This window comes from Coloeus monedula, assembly GCF_965178545.1.
Source record: "Coloeus monedula genome assembly, chromosome: 20".
Classification (NCBI taxonomy): domain Eukaryota; kingdom Metazoa; phylum Chordata; class Aves; order Passeriformes; family Corvidae; genus Coloeus; species Coloeus monedula.
In genome coordinates this window covers 5,691,917-5,717,834 of record NC_138800.1, presented here as the reverse complement: position 1 = coordinate 5,717,834, position 25,918 = coordinate 5,691,917, and the positions used below count along the sequence as shown (strand labels likewise).

Below are 25,918 nucleotides of genomic sequence, written 5' to 3'. Positions count from 1 at the left end.
CCCAGGTGGGAATGAAGGGAATGGCTGGGAATGGGGTCTCGGTCCCCAAACGCTCACACACGGGCAGCTGAGGGGAGGGTGGCATTCCCAGGAGTGCTGCTCCCCAAAATCCCAACTCTCCCATGGCTCCAGCAAGCCGGGATAAGGGAATCCCTCCCTAGCCATGCTGGAAGCATCTCCGGGCCCTGCAGGAGATGATCCCGGGATGTGTGGAGTGTGTAGGGGAGCAGGGAGGGGGTGACTGATCCCCTTGGATCCCCAACACCCCCAGCCTGTGTGGGGCCCTGCAGGGAGGGGGTGACAAGGCCGATGCCCCCGGGTGGCACAGGCACCCTCAGGGTGGCGAGAAGTGACCAAACCCGGCTGCTCCTCTCCGCGCTTCCCCTTGCCCAGGAGGGGGCTTAATCCCCCCCCCCCCCCAATTTTCACGACCCCTTTGCATCGCCCCAGGGCAGGGCAGGGCCGGGCACCCCCCGCCGCACCCGGGGGTGTTTGGGGAATTCGCTGGGGGGCTCGGGAAGCGGGAGGTGGGGGCTGCGAGGAGAAGGAGGAGGAGGAGAAGGAGGAGGAGGAGGAGGAGGAGGAAGGCGCCTCCCCCTGCCGCCCTCCTCTCGCTGGCACCCAGCGGAGCCCGATGCGGCTCGGGCCGGGCGAGCGGGCACCGGAGCGCCCAGCCCGGCCCGGCACAGGCGGGGGGGGCCCTCGGCAGAGCCCCCCGCACCTGCCCGAGCCTCCGGCATCCCCGCTGCTCATCCAAGGGGGGGCACCCCCTCTTTAACGCGGAGGGGGCGGGGACCCCCCCTCCTTGCAACGCTCCTGGCGGGGTCCCCCCGCTGCCAGCGCTGAGCCCCGGGGTGTCCCCCTCCCCCCCAAAGTTTGCCTTCGGATGCGGGGACTCCACCGCCGAGCCGCTCCTGCCGCCGATTGATCGCATCTGCCTGGGATTAATTATTCACCCGGCTCCGGGTTGTGGTTTTTTTTGTTACGTTCTTGTTTTCTTCTTCTTCTTTTTTTTTTTTTTTTCCCCGTTTGTCTTTTTCCTCGGGGGCAGCGCGTTAATTCAGATTTTTTTTTTTTTTGGCTCCCCCCCTTCCCCCGCCTCCCCAATTCCCCCCCCCCCCCCCCCCCCTTTGATAGAAGAGCGCTTGGAATTCTGATTTTTCTTCTCGTGCAGGGAAGGGGGGGGGGGGGCTGGAGACCCGCACCCTGCAGCATCATCCTCCATCGGCACATCGGGGCTTTTTTCGCCTCCGGGAGGGGGTTCCACGTGCTCTGCTCCCCCCGCTCGCGGCTCCCGAGGAGGAAGAGGAGGAGGAGGAAGAGGAGGGGGACCCGCCCCCGCCGGCTGGGCGCTCCCCCGGCCGCCCTGCAGGCACTGGTTGGGGGGGAGGTTGCGGCAGCTTTGGGGTGCGGGGTGGGGAGGGGCGGGGGACCGGAGATGGGGTGCTGTGCTCGCTGAGCTGGGGGGGGGCAAAGCCGAGCCCCCCCTAACCTGAGCCGGTTCCCCCCCCCCCCTCCCCAAATTCCGCCGTTGGCTGCTGCTCCCGGCTCGCACGTGGTTGGATTTAGGGGGATTTCTGCGGTTTTTTTTTTTTTTTTTTTTCCGGAGCTTGGTTTGGATTCCTTTTGTTGTTATTATTTTTTTATTATTATTATTTTTATTATTATTTCTTTTTTTTTCGGGTTTTTTTTCCCGCCCCCCCATCCCACCCCCCCACCCCGTTTTTTCTGGCTGTTCCCCCACCTTGCAATGGCCTCTCCGGAGAAGATGCTGCCCGGACCGGCCGCGCTGCTCTGCTGCCTCTGCTCCCTGCTGCTCCCCGGTAAGTGCTGGCAAGGAGGGGGGGGGTGGAATATAAATATTTATAAATATACCTCTATATTATATCTCTGTCTTCAATACCGGGCTTTGCACCATCTTCCTCCCCCTCCAGGGGCACCCCCTGCCCCTCTGCGCCCCCCTCCCCGGCTCTCTCCGTGCCCCCCCTCCCCAAAGCGAAATGGGTGAAGATTAGAGTTTATTCCTGGCTTAATAAAATGACAGCTTGTGCTTGCGAGCGCTGGCGGCGGGCTGGGCTGAGCCTGGGCTGCCAGCAGGGTGGCAGGGGGACACAAGGAGCGAGGGGGTGTCCCCCGGCCCCCCCCCCCCGACTCTTGTCTCCTTAATGCAGAGCTGCTTTAGCGGCAGGATCAGGGGCTGATCCGCTATTATCCACTCGCTGATCCCCAGACCCGCACCCAGACACTTTCCCGGGCTGCGCCGAGTTGCTGGGCAAGCTCTGCGCGGGTGGCAGCGTTTTGGGGTGGGGGTGCAGCCCCTGCCATCCCTCTCCCTCCTTCTGATCCCCCCCCTCCGCGCGGTTTGGGGGGCCTGCACCCCCTCCCTTTGCCCTGAGTCGCATCCCGATCGGGCTGCGGTGCCATCCCGGCCTCCCCGGTGCCAGCCCTGGGGATGCCAGCACCTGCTGCTGGGGGCTCTCATTGGCCAGCCAGGCCAGAGAGGGGTCACGCACCCTGAGGGGTGCCAGGCTGTTCCCACGAAGGATTTTTGTGGATGTTTCCCATTTAAAACCAAGCCCCTGCCGAAGCCGCTTTCCCCAGCCGGGCCGAGCAGAAAGCGGGGGCTGTTTGCAGTCTGGGGGTGGCCACCTGGCTCTGGCCTCGGCCTCGGGGTGTCCTGGGGACACTGCCCGGTTCCAGTGATGCCTCCTGGAGCTGGAGGGGATCCCTGGAGTGTGCCTGGCTCTGTGTCACCCCAACAGCCCGTGGCCGAGGTGCTTTGGGGGCTCTCTCAGCATCTGCAGCACCCCAGGGTCTTGGAGGAGCTTGGGGAGTGGTGAAATAAGGAGGAGAGGGGATATTGAGAGCATTGAAGGGGTTTTCCAGCCTGGAAATTCGGAGCCCAGTGGAGGAGCAAGGATGCTCCGGGCTGTGGAGCTGCAACTTCCCGTCGAACCCTTCGGGCTGGCAGGTGGACCCCTGTACCGTGACACTGAGGGGTTTTTTGGGCTCCTTCACGGGCAGGGTTGGCTGGCAGAGCTCTTTGGGACCGTCAGCTCAGCAGTCTGGCCAGCTTGGAGGCAAGCAGGGAGCTCCTGCTGCCCGAATTCCCTGGATAAGATCCAACTGTCTGGGTCGGCTGCGGGAAGCATCCCCGTGGGAGATGCGCTGCTCCCCATCCCCTCCTTGGGGGGAAGGGGGGTCCCAGCAGCAATGAGGGCTCAGAAACCCCCGGGAGGGGGTTTCTGAGCCCCCATTGCTGCTGGGACCCCACAAATGCAGTGGGTCAGGCCTGGGGTTTAGATTTTGGGGGATACAACAGTTGTGGGGCTCCCTGTGGGGTTTGTGGGGGTCGCCGCAGCAGCGCTGCCGGTGTGAGGTGGGCGAGGGTGGCCTGTGCCAGGGCTCGCCGTGCTGCCGGTGCCCAGGGAAAAGGGAAACCTCTGCCAGGAGTTGGCCAGCTCCTTTCAGGATGCACAGCTGCCCTTCGCTGGCCTTTGGTGGACAAATAAAAGGGGGAGCTGAGAGGGAGCTGGGAAAAAAAAACTCACAGGAGAGCTCCCGATTCTCCAGCGTTCCCTACAAACTGTTGGGGCTGGCAGCGGGGTCAGCCCGTGGTGAAGCCGTGTGCTGCTCTCCTGCTTGGAAGATTTCATTCCTTTCCCCCTTTTCCCTTGTTTTGTTGGGTTTTTTTTATTTAGGAGCAGCCCTCTGTGCCAGCCTGGCTCCCAGTGCACTCCCCGGGAGCTGCTTGGCCAAGGCCCCACATCAGCTGCTGCCCAAAAAGGGGGTTTTTATTTTGGCATCTCCCCGGCTGGGATGGCCCCAGGGTGGCCCCAAGGATGGACAGATGGACACGTGGAGGCCGTGGTGTAGCGGGGGGATGCTGGTGGTGTCTGCCCGGCGTGGTTGTGTAGGGATGTGTCAGGATTTATGGGTTTATGGGATGATTTGTGCTGTCTGTAGGGCTGAACTCGGACTCTGCATCTTCCCTCAGCTCCGCACCGAACCCTGTGCCTGCGGCGTGCCTCAGTTTCCCCGCTCCCAGAGGAGCCTGGAGGCTCTGCAGTGCTCCAGAGCTGCTGGGGTTGGGGTGGTTATCCTGGCCCTGCACTCCGGGCAGGTTTGGGGTGTGCTGCGCCGGATCCCACAGCCCATCCCACTGCTGGAGGGAACCGGGCTGTGCTGTGTGTTTCCCAATCCTGCCTCCCACCACACGTCAGGAAAATGGGGCTGGGGGTGAAGGATGATGATCCACGGCTTCATCCCTGTGGGGTCTCGGGCCCGGACACCCCAAACCCAGCGGGGGGGACACAGCCCAACCCCAAACCCCAAACCTCAAGCCCATCTGGGCTCAGCGTCTCCCGGCTCCGGGGTTTTCAGACCAGCAGGTGGAGATGTGCCATAACTCGCTGGGAGCTGGGAACCGACACCCGGCTTCGCTCATGGAACACTGGGAATGCTCGCCGGGAACACAACCCCGCCGTTTGCTGTTTTGACAGCCCCCACCGCGGTTATTGGGGTGGGCGCAGGGCAGCTGAGCATTCCCAGGAACAGGGAAGGGGCAATAGGATCCGTGGCAGGCAATTGAGGGGAGAGGACCCGGCCTGGCACCAGTTTTGCCTTTGGTGCCACGGAAAAGGGGGATATTCCAATGGATTTTGGCTCTGGAGTGTCCTTGCGTGACCCCAAGGCTCGCTCCACCTCTCCCAAACCCCAATACCTTAAATCCCAGCCCAATTTAGGGGTGTGAAGTTCCACCCCACTGAGAAATCATCTTTTCTTCTACCCCTTTTTGCCCTCTTGGTGCTTTTGAGGGAAGGGAAGAGGATGAGGGAGATCCTCTGAGAGATGATTTTGGGGAGCAGCAGCCACGGGCTTTGGTCCTCATCCTTTTGGACGAGCACGCCGGGGGGAAACTGAGGCAGGGAATGGAGTGGCAGCAGCCCCCTGGCTGGGGATTGCTCAGGAATTTTTGGAACCCTGGCTATTTCCTCGGGAATTTTGTTTTTGAAGTGCCACGATTTAAATCGTAAAGGTCCCTCTCCCAGCTCGCCTGCATCCTAGAAAAGAGGGGGAAAAAGGCAAAACCAGCCCAGCTGAGGATGCCTGCAGAGCATTCCAGCGGCTCATCCCGGCTCCATCCCATCTTACGGAGGGAACCAGCGGGATGTGGCACCATCCTGGGGGATGACGGGCGAGGGAAGGGCTGCTTGGACAGCACAGCCTGATTATTTTTGGCTCCTGCACTGCCTGCCCACAACAGTGTTGGGTGTGTGGGGGGACCGGGAGCTGCCGGGTGTCCCCTCCCGCGTGGCGCCTGTCACTGCCGCCGCGGGAGCGTCCCGTCCGTCTGGAAAAGGTCGCTGCTGCTAATCTAATCAGGATCTTTTGTTATTAAATACACGGCTCTGCTAACGAGCAGCCCCCCGGGCGGGCAGGGAGGGAGGCGGTGGGGTGGGACGCGCTGGGATGGGGTTGGGGACCCCAGTGGTGGCTGTGGGGACGGGGTCTGCCCTGGAAGTTGCTGTGGCAGAGGGAGAAATGGTTCAGGGGGGTGGAGTGAGGCAGGTCCTGCTGCTTGCTTCCCAGGGAAAATGAGGCTGGGGCTCACCCAGCGGGGAAATTGGGAGGTCCAGGGTCCTCCAGCCACGTTTGGTGGTGGCCCAGCTGGGCTGGGGGATTTCTGGGCTGTCACCTGTGCCACAGGCACCCCAGGGTTGGCGTGCAGGGGTTGTTCCTCAGGGTGTGGCTCTCCCTTCCTTTCCTTGAGCTGCTCCTGGCCCGGCCCATGTCCCTCGTCCCCCCTCACCTCTGCCCTGGCCTTGGGGAGGACACCACCAGCAAGGCCAATTCAATCTTCTGGTGGAGCCACTGTCACCTTCTGGCGAGCATTTTCCACCACCTGGATAATATTTGCCAGCCTGGATTTTCCCTAAAAGCCCAAGCGGATGCTGCCGGGGTGGCTTTGTCACCTCCTGTCCCCTGCAGGAGTCTGGGTTCGCCCCAGGACTGGCAAAACTTGAGAATTCATTCGTTTTCCATTTATTTTCCTTCAAGGAAAAGCTGTGTTTCTCCTCTGGAAGATAAATCAGGTTGGAAATGCAATCCCTCCCTGCTGCTGCTGCCAGCTCGGTGTGGCTGCGGGATCAGCAAAGGAAGGGGACGAATTCCAGCCCTGTTGGAGCTGCTACCAGTTCCCAGCCCTGCTTTTGGAGCTCTGAGGCTGATGCTGGGGCTTTAAACCCAGGGCTGGCTTTCCCTGTGGCTCCTTGGGTGCCTCTGGAATCGAATCCAGCCCCACATCGCAGGAGGGGAATGAATTAATTGGCATCGAATCAGTGCGGGAGGTGTCGCTGGGCACAGCCTGGAGCTGCTGGGAGGGCAGCCTGGGGGGCAAATTCGGTGTTCAGAGGGTGCTGGGAACGTATTCCTGCTCCTGGCCGTGGTGGGAAGGTGAGGGGATGGGGTGATCCGAGCAGGACATGTGGCTTTGGGGGTGTCCCTGCATTGCCGCCGTCCCCACACCCGGGTGCTGGGGGCTTCTCCCTCGGGATTTGCTGTCCCCAATTCCCAATTCTGGCTCCCCAGCGTGGGTTTTTGGGGGATCCACCTGTGCTCACCTGGGCTGCTCCCAGCGTGGAGCTCCCCCAGCCCAGCACCCACCAGGGAACATTTTGGGGGCTGCCCTGTTTATCCCAAATTCTCTCCCCTCCCGTTGCTTTCCGGCCATTCACAATCAGCCACTTCCCCCGTGGTTTTTTTTTTTTTAATCCCCTTTTTAAATTAATTCCTTCGTTTTTCTCCCTCCTCTGGAAAGGTCTTCTCCTCCCTGTCCCCCGGCCTGTCCCTCGCTGTGATTTGTGGAAATTGCTCCAAAGTAGCTGCTGTGTAAAAGCCTTGCTGGCTCCAGGAATTTATGGCAGGCTGTGCCTCTGCACGGCACATCCCATTTAGGCCATATTTATTTATACCTTTAGGTCCCTGTCTTTTTTTTTTTCTTTTTTTTAAAATTTATTTTTCCCTGTTTTGTTTATTCCCTCTTATTAATTTCCTGGGGGAAGCACAGCCCTCAGCAGTGCTGCGGCAGTTCCCTTTTCCTCGGTGCTAAAAAAAAAAATCCCAGGATGTGTCCCACCAGCCTTGTTGGATTTTATTGCTCCCGATCCTGGAGAAGCCAGGCTGGACCTTTTGGGAGAGGGAGAAATCTCAGGGATCTCCAAGAAACAAGTTAGACACCAAAGAATCCACTCCTGCTGCTCCCAGGAATCCAATCCCAGACTCCATATCCCGGCCAGCTCCTGCTCAATTCCCACCCCAGGCTGATTTTTGGGAAGACTGGACCAGCTGAACCTCAGTGCCATGGGAATTCCCAGCTCATCCCCACCCTGGCCATGGCCAGATCCGGGAGCATCCCTGCATCCCACGCTCTCCCTGCCAGGGGAAGGTGATTCCACGTTTGTAACAATTATTCACTTAATTGACTTCCAATTAGCTGGGACTGGAGATGGAGGCTCCAGATGCATCACAGGGAAGGGGGAGCTTGTTGTCATTTGTGTCACCAAAAGCAATTCCCATGGCTCTGGCTGCAGGGAACGTTCTGGAGGTTTCCGTGAGGGGTCTCCCTGTATTTTCTGCTTTTCGTTTGTATTTAATTCCTGGCTTTTATTTTCCTCCCCCCCTGGGAGCGTGGAGCACGTGTTGGGGCTGGCTGAGTTTTGGGGCGAGGCCTGGAGGTTTCTTTTCTCCCTTTTTGTTGGTTTTTAGGGTGTTTGGAGGTGCTGGCCCCACTGGGGTGGGAGTGTAGGGTGGCAGGGATTGGTGCTGTGGCATGAGGAGGGAAAGGATTCCCAGGACAGGTGGGGAGATGTCCGAGCCTGACCCTTCCCTGGGAGCTGGGGCCACCTCCAGCTGTGGGAACATCCAGCTGTGGGAGCTGCAGATGGGGGGCATCTCTAGAAACTCCAGATGTGGCACATCCCCGGTATTTAGGGCCCCTGCCACCCCTGTTTCCCCTTTGTGCTTGGTCCTGACAGATGGGGTGGCAAAGCCTGACCCAGCAGATTTTGGGGCTCAGCCTGGGATGTGCAGGATGCTCAGGGGAATGGGGTGGAAGCAAAGAGAAGTCAGAGATCCATGCTGGTGTCCAGCAGGGAATAGCCAGGCTGGACATCCTCCTCGGGGGCTCCTGCTTCTCGGGATTTTGCGGGGGGATCCATCACCCCACTGACTCCTCTGGGACACCCTATTCAGGGGTAGGATCATCACCCTGGAACGGGACTGGATCTGGGAATAAGGGATCACTGGTGGTCCTGGGGACTGGTGTGCACCAAAACCCCTCCCCAGGAGCCCCGAGCTGGGCTGGGAGCCAGGGTGGGGCCCTCTGGGAGGGATGGTGACACCCCTCAATCCTTCCTCACGTATTTGGGGCGGGTTTATCCCCATGGCAGCTCAAGTCACGGCTTTAGGGACAACTGTCCTGCCTTGCTCCAAGGTGGGATCCCCAGGGAAGCCTGGCTGGGAGAGCAGCGGCTGGTGTCCCACATTCCTTGGAGCAGCGCTCAATCCACTGATCCAGCGAGCCCCCAGTGCCATCCATGAACACCCAGAGAGGTTTTAACCCTCCTGGGCTGACCCCAAACCTCCCATCCCTGCTCTCCAGAGCTTTCCCCCTGTGTTCTTCCCCCCATAAGTGGGGATATAGCCCCAGAGCCCCCGCTGTGTCCCACGGGATAAGCTGGGATAAAGATCCCCCCTGGAGCGAGCCTGAAGTGATCCCCATGGCCGACAGCTGGGGCTGGGCTAAGCTGGAGCTCAGCTCTGCCATTGGTTCTGGATCAGGGGAAGAGGAGGAGGAGGAGGGTCTGAAACCTCGGGATAACAGGTGGGAGCAGGGGTGGTGGGAGCAGGGCGGAAAGGCTCCGCCTGTGCCCCGTTTCCTGGGGATTCAGGGCAAGAGGGGAAGGTGATGGAGTTGGTGCTTCAATCCAGGCTGTCCAGCAGCCTCCTTTCCCATGTGTCCAGCAGCCTGTCCGAGCCCAGCACCCCCTGAACCAGGAGCAGGGATGATGATGATGATGATGATGATGATGATGATGATGATGACCTAAACCCCACAGCGGGGCTGAGGAGGGTTGTCCAGGGACTTTCGGTGCTGTTTTTTCCAGCAGAGAGTGAGACCCCTTGGCCCCGGTTTGGGGTTTAAGGCAGGGCTGGAGGGCGCTGCCCCTGTCCCCACGTGCCCTCCAGAGCAGCTCGGCACATCTGGCCCCGTGTCTGCGGCCGGCGCGGGGCAGATCTGGCGGGGCAGATGTGGGGCTGCACAAAGGGGTCACCACTTGTGTGTTTACATCTCCCTGTCAGCGCTGCCGGTCCCCCCGAGGGGACACACGGGGGTCCCGCTGTGGGGCTGGGCTGGATCCTCAGCCCGGGGGGTTTGGGAAGCCCCCAGGCCGGTGGGATCCGGCCAGGCACGGGGAGCTGTGTTTTGGCTGCCGGGGTGGAAGGGCCATATGGGCCCCTCAGTGCCGGCCTGATGAACCCGGAATGCAGGTCAGGTGCTGCAAATCCCGCTAACCACAGCGGCAGCAGCGCTGCGGAGCGGAGCCAGCCGGCAGGGCTTAACCCTTCTGGCCCCCCAAACCTGGCCAGAGCGGGACATGAGGCCACCCCCTCTCCCGGGGGTGACAAGAAACCAGGGCAGAAACTGGGGACAGCGGCGTGGGGACTGGAGTGTCCTGAGCTGCGTCTGTCCATCCTCACGGTTTTCTTCGGGGCACCTTCCTTCCATCTCTTGAGCTGTTGGCCCTTCCCTTCCCTTCCCTTCCCTTCCCTTCCCTTCCCTTCCCTTCCCTTCCCTTCCCTTCCCTTCCCTTCCCTTCCCTTCCCTTCCCTTCCCTTCCCTTCCCTTCCCTTCCCTTCCCTTCCCTTCCCTTCCCTTCCCTTCCCTTCCCTTCCCTTCCCTTCCCTTCCCTTCCCTTCCCTTCCCTTCCCTTCCCTTCCCTTCCCTTCCCTTCCCTTCCCTTCCCTTCCCTCCCATCCATCCCCTCTCCTCCCTCATCCTGAAGCTATTCTCCTGCTGTCCAGCCATTTTTGACATCCATCCATCCATCCATCCATCCATCCATCCATCCATCCATCCATCCATCCATCTATCCATCTATCCATCCATCCATCCTTTACTCTCCCTGACACTTTATTTATCCCTTTTCCCCACCCAGCACCTGCATCCCCAGCTCCACGCACCTCCCACCTCCCTTCTCCTTCCCTCCTGCCCCCGTGGCTGTGATTCCCCGCACTCCAGGCTGGATGTGGCTGGGTTGGACCCTCTCCTAGCAGGATTAGTTCCCGGCCAGGCAAGGGCGGCGCCGCTCCCGTCCCCTCCCGGCTACAGATTAGAGCATCATTTAAATGCATTTTGTCTGCGAAGGAAATCGCTTCCCTGTGTGCCGCCAATCCGCCGGCACTCAACTCATCACGGCCATCCCATTAATCTCCAGCCCAGCCTGGCCCTGGCTCTCCCCGCAGCTCGGCTCGGCGACAGGGCCACCCTGGGTGTCCCCACTGCAGCACCAAACCGAGTCTGAGAGGGGCTTTCCTGCAGCGCACAACCCTCATTACCCATCAGAGAATCCCCACGGGAGGAAGAAGGAGCTGGGTGCTGGAGGGGCCAAACTGCACCCAAACCCAGCTGCCTCAGCCCTCCCAGTGCGTGCCAGCCCGGCCCTGGGTGCTCGCTGGGGTGGCACTGAGCTTCTCCTGTCCCCCGCTCGAGGGTGACACCGGGCATTTTGCACCGCCTCCAGGATGGGTTTTGCTCGGGGCTGTGCTGGGCATTGAGTTGGGTGGCTTTGGGGTGGGTTTTCCCTGTGGAATGTCCTGGTCCTGCTCCGAACCCCGGAGATTTTGAAGGGATAAAGCCTGATGATGTTTCAAGTTGAGCAAAGCCCCTTCCCCTGTCCCTCACCCAAACAGCCCAGCTCGTGTCGCTCCAGCTGCTGGATCCTTTTCCTCAAATAATCTCACGCCTTGGAAAAAATTCCCCTTTTCCACTTGTCGGGCATGGCAGGAGCATGCCAACCGTCACCTTTCCCAACAGAAAACAACTTCCACGAGTCGCAGGAGCAGAAAGCCCCTCAGCGCTGGTACTGCCGAGCAGAGGGGCACCCATGGGTGCTTTCCAGGGTTTGGCACCTCTCCTGCAGCTCCTGGCTCTCTGGGAGATGGAAAAACAGGCAGGACAAGCTGGATGGGATGGCAGGGGCTGGAGCTGGGCCCAGCATTCCCACAGCCCCGGGGTGTTTTCTACCTGGCTCCTGGACAGCTTCCATCCCGGGATGGGGATTCTGCCTGTCCCGTCCGCAGCGCTAATCATTTAATGAGCCCTCTAAGCTGCTTAACTCCCCTGTGCCCCGCAGCAGAGGCTTCCAGGCTCGCCCGGGGGTTCCTGCATCCCTTGAACCCCGGGGAAAGTGTCTGGGGCCACTTTCCTGGCTGGAAAAAGCCTCCGGGTCCTGGCACACTCCAAAGCCCCCGTGGGGAAGGAGGCTGAGTCATTCCCGGGAGCGGAGCCGGCACATCCACACCTTTCCTCGCCGTCTGACACCCGTAATTTCGGCTCCGCTGCTCGGGAGCCGCTTGGGAGCGGCTGCAATCAGCGCCGGGAGCGGCGGATGCGGGGAGCCGAGGGGAGCGGGCGGGATCCAGCCCTCCCGGGAATTCCTGGCAGCCGCTGGAGAAGGGAAAGACCTTGAGATGTCTTCCAGGATCCCGCAGCTGCCAGCACAGCCCGTGCCGGGCGCCGGCTCCGCGCCGGCCGCCTTTCCCAGGAAGATTTCCGTGGGTTTTCTCTCCGCTTGCAGTGGGATAACGGGATCCCTGCAAGGGGCTCGGGCAGCTCTGCCCCTCGGCTGGCAGGGGCTCCCTGCTCTGCTCAGTCCTGGCGTTATTTTTTTTAAGGCAAAAGGGATCAAAATGAAGGACAAAGTGGGATTTCCAGAGGGCCCTGGGCGCTGCTGGGGTTTGCACAGGGTGCCACCAACATCATCCACGTCACCTCTCCACCAGGTCTGGAAAAATTTGGTCTGGGCCAGCTTTGGGGACAGGCACAATGCGGGTGGCACCCCGGGGTGGGTGACGGGTGACAGACCGGCTGTGACACCACCCTTAAGGCAGTCTGTGGGGACAGTGCGGGTCTGGGGGCTGCTTTAGCCACCTTCCCTGGGTGATCCGGGGGCTGAATGCAGAAGGAAAGGCTTGGTGATGATAAATACGTGGTGGGATCTGCCAGCCAAAAGTCAGCCTGGATCCAACTTTCGGTAACGAGCCTCTGGAGAAAGTCAGCATCTGTGCCTTGGGAAGCTGGGATGAAGCTGGGATGAAGCTGGGATGAAGCTGGGATGAAGCCAGTTATCCCTGTTCCTGCTAAAGGGTCTGTGCTGGTTCAGGCAGTGCTGGGGTGGGTGACCAGAGCTTCGGGCTCCCCAGGGACAATATGAGGCTGGATGTGGCTTCAACACACCCTGGACACCCCGTGCCATGCCGAGGGTGTTGGGTGAGGTTGGTGCCACCCGTCAGGAGGCACAATCCTGCTCAGGGTCCCGGGGTCTCCCGCATTTTTGGTTTGTGGGACACAAACCCAGCCAGGCTCTTGCTGCCCTTCTGCGAGGTCTGGGGTCTGAAGCTCCAGCTCCTCCTTGTGCCACTCCGGCCTGGATCTGTGTTCCTTGCTCGGGAGCTGTTCCAGAGGGGGATGCCCCACGCTAACCCCCACTCTGCACCCCCTTTTCAGCCCACGCCAAGAGCCCAGCCCCCAGCCCCGAGCCCGCCGAGCCCCCCGGTGCCATCCTGCTGCCCGTCAGCTACCGCCTGTCCAACACCCGCCTGGCCTTCTTCCTCAAGGAGCTGGGAGCCAGCCCGGCGGGCAACAGCAGCACCCCTCTGCAGCGCTCCGAGCCCTTCGTCGTCTTCCAGACCAAGGAGCTGCCGGTCCTCAACGTCACCCTGGGGCCCTTCAGCACGGGGCTGGTGCTGCCCAAGGAGCACCTGCAGCCCTCCAGCACCCTGGAGGTGCCCGACCGCCTCACCGTCAACTGGAAGGTGCGCGCCTTCATCGTCCAGCCGCGGCTGGTGGCCAGCCAGCCCGTGGTCCAAGTGCTCTTCTACGTGGCCGGCCGGGATTGGGACGACTTCGACGTGACTGACCGGCTGCCCTGCGTGCGGCTCCACGCCTTCCGCGACGCCCGTGAGCTCAAGAGCTCGTGCCGGCTGCGGGGCAGCCTGGCCATGTGCCTGGTGCAGGCCGAGCTGCCCCACGCCTGGTTCGGCCCCTCGGCCGTGCCGCTGGGCAGGAGGAAGAGCCCCGAGAGCCTGGAGGTGGTGCCGGGGGAGAGCCAGCAGGCCGAGCTGTACTACACCCTGCACGCACCCGACGGTGCCGGACAGTGCCTTGGGGACGCGGGCGCTCGCCGCGGGGCCGGCGGGGCGCGCACCGAGGGTCCCACGCAGCACCCGCTGCTGCGCATCGGCAGCGTCAGCCTCCTGCAGCCCCCGCCCGCGCCCGCCCTGCAGGAGCATCACCTGGACGGCAACGTCTTCATCCGCCTGCCCGACAAGCCCCTGAAGCCTGGAGAGGTGCTGAGCATCCTCCTCTACCTGATGTCCAACTCCACGGTGGAGCACTTCACCCTCAGGTGAGGGCCTGGAGATGTTCCTGCTTCCTTTCTCCAGGGGATGGTTGGGAAAAGGCAGCTGTGAGCATGGGGGCGTGGGTTGGGAGGGAGTGGTGTTTGTGGGGTCTGCTGGAGGCTGGAGCAGGTCTGGAAGCAGGGCTGGAGGAATATCTGGAATGCGGTTTTGCAGTGGGAGCTTCCTGGAGAAAAGGGGAGGGCTGTCCATGCAGGACATCTCTGCACTAGCGCTGCTGCCTGTCCTCTCCCAGCGTTCCCAGTCGCACTGGGATTCTGCCGGCAGCTCTGGGTTTATTGCCAGCCACTCTGGGGACAAGGTGTGGCATGGCCGTGGGGCTGCTGTGCCCCATGTCCCCTCCTCCTGCCACGTGGGAGCCGAATGGGGCAGTGGACAGGAGGTGCTGGGCACCCCAGTGCGGGCCGGTGAGCAGGGGGGACCCCCATTGCTGCGTGTCCCTAAAGATGAGGACACAAGGGCTGGCCACACCTCTTCAAAGGGCACTCACAAATGTCCCTGTGGCCTCTGGAGCAGCAGGGAGCCCCCAGGACGGGGGATGTGGTGCTCCAGGCTCTTGTGTCCTGTGCCCCAGGGGTGCCCAGTCTCACTTGGGTCAGCACTGGGGCTGGGAGGTCAAAATCCTGCTGGAGGGGTCATTGGAGAGACAAAATGCCATGAAAAAGAGCAGCTGGAGCGGGCCGCTGCTGCCAGCCTGGATGATGCTTCCCACAGCCTGAAGGGATCAGGGGTAAAACTCCTCCCACGCCACGGCAGGGATCCAAGGGGATCCAGGGCTGCCGCAGGGTGAGGCTCCATCCCTGACTGTCGCTCTCCGCAGGGTGAAGGCCAAGAAAGGGGTGAACCTGCTGAGCACCAAGTCCAGGAGTGGGCAGTGGCTGGTGAGCTCGGAGCTGCTGACGGGTGGCAAACACTCCACGGCCACCGTGGATGTGTCCAGGGCGGACGGGGCCGGGCCCAGGTAAGGGCTGCACCTCTGGGAATGCCAGGGAAGTGCTGGGATTTGGCCTGGAGCAGTTCTCCCTTTACCTCCTGCCCTGGGGGGCTGCGGTGCCATGTGGCTGCTGGCAGGGGAAATGGAGGGTTTTAAGGTGAATTGTGAAGCCATGGAGGATTCCGTAGTCTGGCGTGGAGGAATTTTAATTTTTTAATTAAGAAATTGAATTTCTGCCCCGTGAGAGGCAGCAGCTCTTTGCTGTCCGTCCTGGTGTTTCTTCTGGGAAGGAAGTGGAGCAAGGCAAGGTCCCACCTGAACTCTAAAATGATGGATGAGCGTTGGATGGGGAGCAGGATCCATGCCAGCACCTGACCTGGGCAGTTCTGCCCTGCTCACACATTCCTGGGGCTCTGGGAAAGGCTCAGGTCCATTGAGGAGAGCCCTGGAGATGGAAATGAGAACGATCTGCAGGAGAAAAGACCCACAAAGCCAAGCTGAGACCCCAGAGGGTGCCCAGCCTGAAGAAGGGGAGATGTGAGACTGGCAGGACATGGCAGGCGAGGGCTGGGATGGGCACGGGGTCAAAACCAGCAGCAGGAAAGGTTCTGAAGTGCTGGAACACAAAAGTGACATTTCTGTCACTGGGAAAAGAGACACGAGTGTCTCCAGGAGCTGGGTTAAAGCCCCTCGATGTGCTCATTCCTGCCCTCTGCGATGGAAATCTCCCCACACCTCTGCCCCCCCCACCCCAAAACTGAGCGAAGCTGGGGCCAGACTGCTGGAAAAAGGAGATCCTCAGCTCTGCCTGCTCTGGTGTGACCCCCAAAGCTCTGCAGAACCCTTTTCTTACCAGGAGGGTGGATTTTCCTTCACCCCCACCCTGCAAATACACCCACAGCGTCCAAAGCCGCAGCCTGGCTGATCCTGGCGTGTCCCCAGGGCCACCAGCCCCCTGTCCCCTGCACGCCCACCCCGCAGCCCAGGAGAGCAGAGCTGGCAGCAGCCGGATCCTCTCCCCCTTCCCCCTCTGCCGCTGCCAGCGCTGCTTCCAATCAGCCTGCAAAGGTTAGAGACGGGGGAGGAATTTAAAGTGATTACAATCACCTTTTAGACAAACAACTCCATCAAATATTAACGGAACGGAGAGGATGAATGACTCCGCGCCGTGCTGCCCTCGGGGCTGTGCAAACAGAGGAGTTGCTGCGCTGGGGCTCTGGGGGCTTTTGGCAGCGCTGGCTGTGCAGGGAGGGGCTGAGAGCCCTGAGCGTTGGGGTCAGAAGGGCCATTTTGGGGTGCTTTGCACCCCAGAAGCTGCATCCTGAATGGTTCCCCCCATGTGAGCAGCCTGGCTGTTGCCTCTGTTCAGAGCAGACGGTGCTGGGGCAGGGCAGAGGGTGGCGGCTGGGCCTGGCAGCGCTCCTGGGACACCTCGGGGCACCCCACGGCGAGAAGTCCCTTTGCCACAGCACCCCTGGCTCTGCTTTGCCTTTGGACCTGCCCCTTCCCAGCTGGGTTGGGTACTCCTGGCACTGGGAGAGCAGCCAAATCTGCTTTTCACACCCCGTGGCGTTTGGTGAACTGCCTTGAACCCCCAAACCTGCCTTGGGGGCACAGCAAGACCCCACCAGCCCTCGTGGATCAGCTCCACTGCTAAGCCCATCACAGCAGCTGTGGGATCGGGGAGCAGGGATCAGGGATCGGGGCTTGCCGTGGTCTGGCGCAGCTCCAGCTTCTCGCTCTCCTCTCTCCCTGCTCCCTCTCACTCATCAGATATTGATCAGAGAGAAACCTGGCTGTGTCCTGTACCCCAGATCGATGGGACCTTCTCAATTGCTGCTGCACCGAGATGAAAGCGGAGCCAGTCCTGGCTTCCCTTCCACTGCAATTCCACTTTCCCTCCCAGCCCCGCTGGCTCTGCGGGGGCTTTTAGCGGTGCTGTGGTTTGGGGGGGCTCTGGGGTTTCTGCCAGGGGTGTTCAGTTTTTTGGAGCAGTGAAGTCTGGCTCGGGGCAGGGTTGAACCCTGAGCTTCCCCAAGGATTTGCCGGTGGGCAGAGCTGTGAGGGCAGGATCAGCTCCGGGGAGATTTGGTTGTAGGGATGGGGCGTGCGAGTAATTGGTGGTGCTGCTGTAAGGTTGTGTCCAAGCCGTGATGCAGACGGTCACCAACTTGTCCCCTCAGCCTGGCACCACGTCCTGGGTTTGGCATCCTCTCCACCCTGTCCTGCCTCGGGGACACCCCAGAGGTCACTCCCTGTCCTGCTGTCCCCAGCCCTGGCATTAATTTGGGTGTGTTTGCTGAGCTGACGGTCCCAGGGCTGTTCTCCCCTGCTGGCTCTGTCCACCTCCCCTGTCCCCTGCCCGTCCTTCCTCACAGGCTGGGGGACGGCCCAGCCCCAAATCCCAGCTCTGTCCCAGCTCCTGCCTGGGCTTGGACCTCTTTCTCCTGTGCCTTAGTTTCCCCATGGGATCCCCTTGGAAGGGACTTTAAAATCAACAGCTTGGGCTGGGCTCCTGTGTTGACATTTATTTGTCATTCCTGAGTGCTCTGGGATCTGACATGTGGGGCATTTGGGATCTGACCTGTGGGACATTTGCAATCTGGGTGTGGGACACATGGGATCTGATCTGTGGGACATTTGGGATCTGATCTGTGGGACATGTGGGATCTGACCTGTGGAACACATGGGATCTGATCTATGGGACAATTGGGATCTGACCTGTGGGACATGAGTATCCAGGCAGGAGCAATAAATCCATCCATGCTTTTGGGAAGACAGAGTCAGGGAGACAAGGCCTGCAGCACCTGCAGCCACCCACTGTCCCCCGAGGCCGTGGCCACACGCTCACCCTGTGATGTCACCCAGCAGCCCTGGCAGAGCTGATGAGGTGTTCTTGTCCTGCTGGCAGAGGCGGTGAAAAACATTTCTCTCTCCCACTGGGGAGATTGCCATGGGAATCTGCAGGATCCCATCAGAGCAGCCCCTGGCAGTGGTGGGGGTCCGGGCTGCTGGCTTTGGGTGGCACCCACTGCACAGTCCCCCTTGTGCCTGGGGACACCAAGGGCACCTGCTGGGGACTCTGTGGATGGCCTGGCGCTTATCCTGATGTGTCTGTGGGACCTGGGACAGCCACCTCACTGTGTCCCCTCCTGCTGTCCCCCTGCCCAGGGATGGGGACTCCTCGTCGGAGATCATGCAGCTGGATTTCGAGATGGAGAACTTCACGAGCCAGTCAGTGACACGCCGCATCATGTGGCACATCGACTACCGCGGCCGCAACCCCCCGCCAGACCTGGAGAAGGTGGTCACGGAGCTGACAGTCATCCAGAGGGACATCAGGGCCATTGTGCCCCTGGCCATGGTGAGCAAGTTCATGCCCTCAGGTGTTACCTGCTTGGAGGGGTTGGGACCCCTGAGGGATTGCCCACCTGCCCTATAGCACCTCTCCATCCATCCATCCATCATCCATCCATCCATCCATCCATCCATCTTCCTTCCATCCATCCATCCATCCATCCATCCATCCATCCATCCATCCATCCATCCATCCATCCATCTCTGCATCCATCCATCTCTGCATCCATCCATCCATCCATCCATCCATCCATCCATCCATCCATCCATCTCTGCATCCATCCATCCATCTCTGCATCCATCCATCCATCCATCCATCCATCCATCCATCCATCCATCCATCCATCCATCCATCCATCCATCCATCCATCTCTGCATCCATCCATCCATCCATCCATCCATCCATCCATCCATCCATCCATCCCACCCACACCCAGGTCCTTCCTTGCCCCAGATGGGACAAGCTGCCCTCTTACATGATGGTGCCCTTTCTGTGCCACCCCCAGGACACGGAGATCATCAACACGGCCATCCTGACGGGGCGCACGGTGGCCATTCCCGTGAAGGTCATTGCCATCGAGCTGAGTGGCGTCATCGTGGATGTCTCAGCCATGGTGGAGTGCAAGTCCAACAACGAGGACATCATCAAGGTGGGTGGGGGGAGGGGACTTCTGTGACCCTCACAAGGGGCTGGGGTTCTCCTGACCCCAACAGCACCCTGGGCTGGGGCTGGTGACCGAGCTGATGTGGCTCACAACCCCACCCAAACCAAGCATCATCCCCTTGGTGGCTCCAGTCCATGCAAGCTTCTCCCTGGGGTCTGCCAGGAGAAGGACAAGACACTTTGTCACTGTCCCCAGAGAGGCCACGGGATGCTCCAACACTGGCAGCAGGCAGCAGCAGTAACTGTGGGTTATCACAACACCTGGTGCTGATAAGGGGAAATGTCACCTCATGGGCTGAGCTGCACGGCCCCATCGGTGCCCACACTTGGCCTTGGAGTGACATTTCTGTCCTGACTGGATCAGCTGCTGGGCTGGGGACTGGTGAGATGGAAGCTGGGAATGATGGAGGGGAAAGAGGAGCTGAGGGGGAAGATCCAGATGGGAGAGGTGCTGAAGGGGCCAATGCCAAAGGCTCCCTGCCCCAGCCACTGAGGCAGCCCCTGGTACTCAAACCCTCCGACTTTTCCATCACCAGCCCTGTTCATCCATATAGATTTCTCCATCCCTGAATAAATCCATCTGCCCACCTGCCCATGTCACTCTGCCACCATTTCCATCCATCCATCCACCCCCAGACATCATTCCCTTCTCCCGAACACCTCCCACCCCTCTCCCTGCGTGCACCCAGCCAGCTCTCCCTTTCCATGATCCCGCTGGGTCGGGCAGAGGCAGGGAAGGGGTCTGGATTCTCCAGGGGGCCGTAGCCCCTTCTCCCCTTTGCCACAGGGGTGATGGCAGATCCCTGTCCCTGCTGGGGTTTGCTGTCCACGGGGCCGTGTCACGCACCATGGGGGACATCCAGTGCCACAAAGTGCTCACCCAAGCTCTCGACTGAAACTCAGATCCATGGGATTTACAACACCGGCTCTAATTTATGGAGCCCAGTCCTCCCCAGTGTGATAAAACACTGGAGCAATAATACACTTCAGGATGGACTCCAAGACACTTAAACTGTTTAATGTGCTGCCTTTCTGCTCATAAATCTATTTACACTCTGTCCCCAGGCCTGGGGGGAGCAGGCACATGCCCAGGAGCTGGGATGAATAATGCAGGAAGCAGCCCTCCGGCCCCGGCTCTCATCCCGCTCGGAGCCCTGCGCAATTTCTCGCTGAGTTATTTGGTGTTTGTGTTGGAGCTTCATTTCCGAGGGAGCCTCTCAGTTACCTGCTGAGATCGGGGAGGATGATTGCGGTGTCAGAGCTCTAAACCTGCTCCATAAATCACAGCTTACGGAGTGGGATGTGCTATCTGTTACTGTAAATAATTTAACGTGAGGGCGGGCTGGCGAGCTGCCTCTCCCCGCTCCGGTGTGGCTCCCCGGTGGTTGCTCTCTTGTGTAATGTGGAATTTGTCCTGGGATTGGTGTGGACGTGGCTCCGAAGGATGTGGTGGGAGAGTATGAGTGGGAGTTGTCATCCTCGTCCCCTTCTGTGGTGGCACAGGGTGACAAAGGTGTCCAGGAGGACATCATCACTCAGGGGAGTGTAGAAACCACCCCCTATTTTTAAAACGTGGTGACTTTGGGGGTTGTTGAGGGACACGCAGGGAGTGGAAGGGCCACCTCTGCTGCAAGCAGCACTCAGTGGGAGATGCTCGATCTCACCTGTGTGTGACCTTTCTGAGAACCCCACACTGCACATCCCCTGGAGAAGCCCCCAGGAGTTCAGTGGGATTGATCCTCAGGAACCCTGCTCACCCACAGCCACTGCCAGCACCGTGGTGGCTCTTCCCACTCCCGGGGGCCTTGGAGAACATGTGTCCCCCTCGATCCCACACTTATCCCCGTGCCAAGCAGGGAACTCCTGGCCACAGCAGAAGAGGCAGCGGTGCCTTGGCTGGGAGCCCAGGCAGCCCTCAGCCTCTCTCTTCCTGACACCTCGCCGTAAATCCTGGAAGTTTCCTCGCACAAGCTTCATTTCCGAGCTAATCTGCAGTCACTCCATCTTCGGGACAGGCCTGGCGTGCAGGGATTTTTTGTTGTCATAGTTTCAGCCCCCCTCCCCGGCTGCAAAGCAAGTGGTGCCCTGAGGAAGGTGCCGGGGGGTTTATTAGCCAAGGTAACACTGGCAGAGCCCATCGTGTTTATTGTGATAAATGGCACAATATCCAGAGATCCTCGGCTGCAGGATTCACCCGGGAGCTCATCTTTATTCAGGCGCTGCCTCGCCACAGATGAGATTGTCTTGTCAGACTTGCTGAGCTGGTACCTCTGATGGGAAGACAAGGAACAAACCCTCCTGCATCGCCCTTCCCTCTGGTGCTCAGGGAGCAGGGACATCCCAAGGAGACATCCTGGGCTCTGCCTCCTCCACCAGCCCCAGGGGACCACCAACACCTTTGCAGAGGGCTCCTGGAGCTGTTGCAGAAGTCAAACCCTGCTGTGGGCTCAGAAATGCAAAATTCCTGCATCTGGTTGCCCACAGGTGCTCAAGGAATAGGTTGGCAGAGGGACAGGGATGCTGCCAGCCTCCTGCAGCCTGGCCTCAACCCTTTATCAGCCATCAGAGAATCCAGGGATTCTCTGATGCTGGAAATCAGCTCTTCTGCACTGGTGAGCTGCTCAGTGCTGCTGGCTGAGCAAACGAGTTCTGCTCTTCTCCAACATCCAACAAATCAGATGCAGTCCCTGACAGGAGATCAGGGTTGGGCCACAGGGCTGCTGCAAGTGAGAGGTTGGAGTCCCTTTCTGGTTGTCTTCTGCCACCCCAGCTGGGAAGGAGCTGTTGACTGGTGACCCGAGCTCAAACCCTGGGAGGTGCTGCCCTGGTGTCCCCTGAGCTCCTTAATTGGCTCCTTAATGAGTGACCCCCGGCAGGGTGGATTTGTTTTATAGCGGATTTTGCTGATGGCATTTGCATAAGTGGGAATTAAAAGGGGAAGAGGGAGAAGAGGAACAGGAGGGTTCAGTCAGACCGCAGGAATCTCGCTCTGGGGTGAGCAGGAGGGACAGGGACAAGGCACTGGTGGGTATGGGCACGTGGTGGGGCTGTGCTTGCTGCATGTGCCCTCTGGAGGGGATTTTGGGGCGAATTTCCAGGTTGAGCAATTTGCAACCTCTGTGAAGCACCCATGGGTGCCTCTAGCTCAGGGACAATCCAGTGTGGAGGCCAAAGGGGAACTGAGGCGCCACGTGGAGGTTCTTGGTGGAGGTTCTTGGTGGAGGTGGGAGAGAGTGAGGGCTGGCAGGAGGATCTGGGTGAGGGGACACTTTGTGTGGTGGTCACAGATCTGTGCCTCAGGAGGACCAGGGTCAGGGGACACTTCGCATGGTGGACACGGGGTGTGGATCTCCCTCTGAGCAGGATCTCCAGGAGGAGGGAGCATCCCTGCTCCAGGTCAGGCATGAACTGGATTCATGCCGGGTGAAGTTCTGCTCCTCCAGCACATCCAGCCTCCTGCTGGGATCTCTGCTGTGTCTACAGGACCATTCCCATCCTCTCTTGTCCCACAGGTTTCCAGCAGCTGTGACTATGTCTTCGTCAGCGGGAAGGAGTCGCGGGGCTCCATGAGCGCCCGGGTCACCTTCAACTACGAGCACCTGTCGGCCCCACTGGAGATGACGGTGTGGGTGCCCAAACTGCCCCTGCACATCGAGCTCTCGGACGCCCGGCTGAGCCAAGTCAAGGGCTGGAGGGTGCCCATCCTGCCGGACAGGAGGTGGGTGCTGCAGAGCCGGGCTGGCCAGCTCGGAGAAGGCGAGGTGGAGGTGGTGGTCATGGGTTGATTGCCTTGCTCAGTGACTTCATGAGGAGGTTTTAAAGGTGGTGGAGACAAAGGCATCTCAGGGGTCCTCGGTGGAAAGGTGAGAGGTCATGGACACAGGTTATGGGGAAGGAGAAAAGTTTCACGGGGAGGTTGGTGGAGAACATCCCTCCTTGGCAGTCATCAAAAGTTCCCTGGATGAAACTGGGAACAGCCAAGCTCCAAAGTGCCTTTTTTGTTGTCTAGAGACCTCCAGGTGTCCATCCCAAGCAGAGATACCTTGTCCTCTCAACTGTTTAGTGGGCAGAGCTGCTGGTGACCCTGCCATTACCACATCCTGCTAAATCCCGTGAACCCTCCTGGACAGCCCCTCCTGGCCCAGGAGCCACCATTTTTTGTGTGACATCACATTTTTTCCTGCTTGGCCACCTTCCCTGGGGGAGCGGAAGAGCCGTGGCATGGCGAGCTTGGCAGCACTGCCCACCCACTGTCCCATCCATCCATCCATCCATCCCGCAGGTCAGTGCGGGACAGCGAGCACGAGGAGGATGAGGAGGAGCGGAAGCAGAGCCGGGGCTGTGCCCTGCAGTACCAGCACTCCACGCTGCAGGTCTTCACCCAGTTCCACACCACGGCGGCCGAGGGCACGGGCCAGGTGGTCACCATGCTGGGGCCCGACTGGCTGGTGGAGGTCACTGACCTGGTCAGCGATTTCATGCGCGTGGATGACCCGCGGGTGGCCCACATGGTGGACAGCTCCACGCTGGCCGGGCGGGAGCCGGGCACGACCCTCTTCAAGGTACCCCTGGCCACCTTTCCCCACCTCTGCCAGCCTGGCTGGGGGTGGCAGGCGGTGACAGGCACCTCGACCCCTGCAGGTGGTGTCCCCGCTGGTGGAGGCGGTGCTGGGCGAGACGCTGGTGACGGTGGCGGAGGAGAAGGTCAGCATCACGGACCTGAAGGCCCAGGTGGTCTCCAGCCTCTCACTGTCCCTCCACCCCAGCCCTGGCAACAGCCACACCATCATCGCCCGCACATCCGTGCAGCAAACCCTGAGCTTCTTCAAGCAGGTGAGGCCGGGGGGGCATCCAGGCTTGGAGGGGATTTTGGGGTGCAACCCCCTCCTCCCAAATCCTGCCCACACTCTGGCCCTCACAGCACCCCGTGTCCTCACGACACCCTGGTGACCCCAAAACACCCCAGAAACCTTCACAGAGACCTGTGATCCAAGCCTGGGGACAACCATGGGGATGGAGGGGGAGGGATGGAATCCTATGCAGCTCCTGGCCCAGCTCTGGTAGCCACATCTGGGTTTTGGGATGAGCCTGGGCAAGCACGGGGAACATGGAGGGAAGAGTAGGCTAAGGAGAAAAATCAGGGAATGGTTGGAACGAGACGGATAATGGAGGGATAAAGGGTGAATTGGATGGAGAGAAGGATGGAGAGGTGGACGGGAGGATGGACAAAGGGGTGCAGGTGGGACTGGCCTCCTGCTGGGCAACCGGTGCCTGTGTTGGTCCCGCAGGAAGCGCTGCTGAGCCTGTGGATTTCCTACAGCGACGGCACCACGGCGCCCCTGTCCCTCTATGACCCCAAGGACTACAACCTGGTGGTGAGCAGCCTGGACGAGAAGGTGGTGTCGGTGACCCAGGACCGGGCATTCCCCTTGGTGGTGGCGGAGAGCGAGGGCGCAGGGGAGCTGCTGCGGGCGGAGCTGGTCATCTGCGAGAGCTGCCAGAAGACCAAGCGCAAGAGCGTCCTCTTCACAGCCTTGGCCACCGTGCGCGTCCATTTCGGGTCCGAGGAGGACCCCACCTACGACTACGACCACGTGCCCAGCAGGCCGGGGCTGGGCGAGGCGGGGGCAAGCACCACCCTGCGGGCAGAGGTGGACAGGAAAGCGGACCCGAGCGAGGACAGTCGGATGTCCAGCGCGTCTCACCCCACCGAGGACTTCCCCACCATCCCCACCGGCTTCGTGCAGGTGACGCGGGGGCTGACGGACCTGGAGATCGGGATGTACGCCCTGCTGGGCGTCTTCTGTCTGGCCATCTTGGTCTTCCTCATCAACTGCATCGTCTTTGTGCTGAAGTACCGGCACAAGCGCATCCCACCGGAAGGCCAGACCAACATGGACCATTCCCACCACTGGGTCTTCCTGGGCAACGGGCAGCCCTTGCGGGCTCACAATGACCTCTCCCCGCAGCCTGAGAGCCCGGGGAACCCGCTGGAAAACGTGCAGACCTGCTGCCACGGGGACCACCACAGCAGCGGGAGCTCGCAGACCAGCGTGCAGAGCCAGGTGCACGGGCGCGGGGACGGCTCCTCGGGGGGCTCCACGCGGGACCAGAGCGAGGACCCGCTCAACTCACCCACCTCCAAACGGAAGCGGGTGAAATTCACCACCTTCACCACCATGCCCTCGGACGAGCTGGCCTACAACTCCATCCCCATCGCCGATGAGGAGGACTTGGAGTGGGTGTGCCAGGACATGGGGCTGCAGGACCCCGAGGAGCTTCACAACTACATCTGCAGGATCAAAGAGATCGCTTAACGCAGGGGCAGCGGGGACGGGGCGGGAGGGAGGGGCTGCCACGCTGTGCCACGCCACGCCACGCCGTGCCACGCCGCGCCACCACGCTTCTCCGGGGCCGGACACTCGCGTCTGGCTCCTCGTTCCGCACATCTCACGTCCTCACCCCGTCCAAAGGCACCCCCGGGGACGCCTCTTTTCTGTTCTCGCCCTTTCCCCACTGGTTTTCCCAGGGGAGGCAGCAGCACACGTGTGGCCCCCCAGCGAGGGGACGGGGTCACAGCTCGGGGCGTGCGCGTGGCCGGGCAGGAGGAGGCTGTGGGTGCTGCCGGGAAGGGGCTGGGAGAGGGGAGAGATCCCATTTCTCCCCGGAGCCCAGCAGGGAGGTGGTGGGTGAGGGCTTCCCGAGGGCCTCCCCCAGCCTTTGCTGTGCTCAGCTGCACAGTTTTGGAGGTGAGTGCTGGGTCACCCCGATGGCTTTTGGGACGTTGGCCCACACTGGGTGATGCTGGGCGACGCAAGAGTTGGGGACACCATGGCCACGGGCCCGGAGCACTGCTGTCCCCATCGCCTGCTGTGACCCAGCCCCAAATTCCCGGTGTGCCCCACTCACTCCCTGACTACCTGGAGCACTTTGGGGGTGACCAGCCCCAGTCCCTGGCTGCCTGGGGCACTTTGGGGGTGACCAGCACGTTTGCTGCCCACCCTGCCTGGCCCTCTGTCCCAGCCATGGGGCCAGTGCTCGGCCCCCCCACCCCACAGCCCCACTGGGGCCTCCAGGGCCAACCATGGGTTTCTGCCCCCTCCCAGTGTTGGAATGTGGCTCTGGGATAGCAACGTGGTGCAGGGGCTTCCCAGTGCCACGGGGACACCCTCGATGGGACCTGGCCTGTGTGTCCCGGTGCCAGCCCAGCTCCCCCAGTGCCAGCCCAGCAGGGATGCCCGGGGCCAGGCTCAGCCTGT

The 25,918-nt window shown here is 60.8% G+C and overlaps 1 protein-coding gene across 1 annotated transcript; it reads left to right on the top strand.

The window, feature by feature from the left end:
* Positions 1 to 1,750: 1,750 nt before the first annotated feature.
* Positions 1,751 to 24,976, top strand: TMEM132E (transmembrane protein 132E; the record flags this gene model as incomplete). The annotated part of the gene is made up of 9 exons (XM_082294504.1): positions 1,751 to 1,823; positions 12,791 to 13,691; positions 14,525 to 14,665; positions 17,810 to 18,002; positions 18,502 to 18,645; positions 22,172 to 22,377; positions 22,942 to 23,221; positions 23,301 to 23,492; positions 23,948 to 24,976. 9 exons carry the CDS (start codon positions 1,751 to 1,753, stop codon positions 24,974 to 24,976), a joined length of 3,159 nt encoding a protein of 1,052 aa, XP_082150630.1.
* Positions 24,977 to 25,918: the final 942 nt, after the last annotated feature.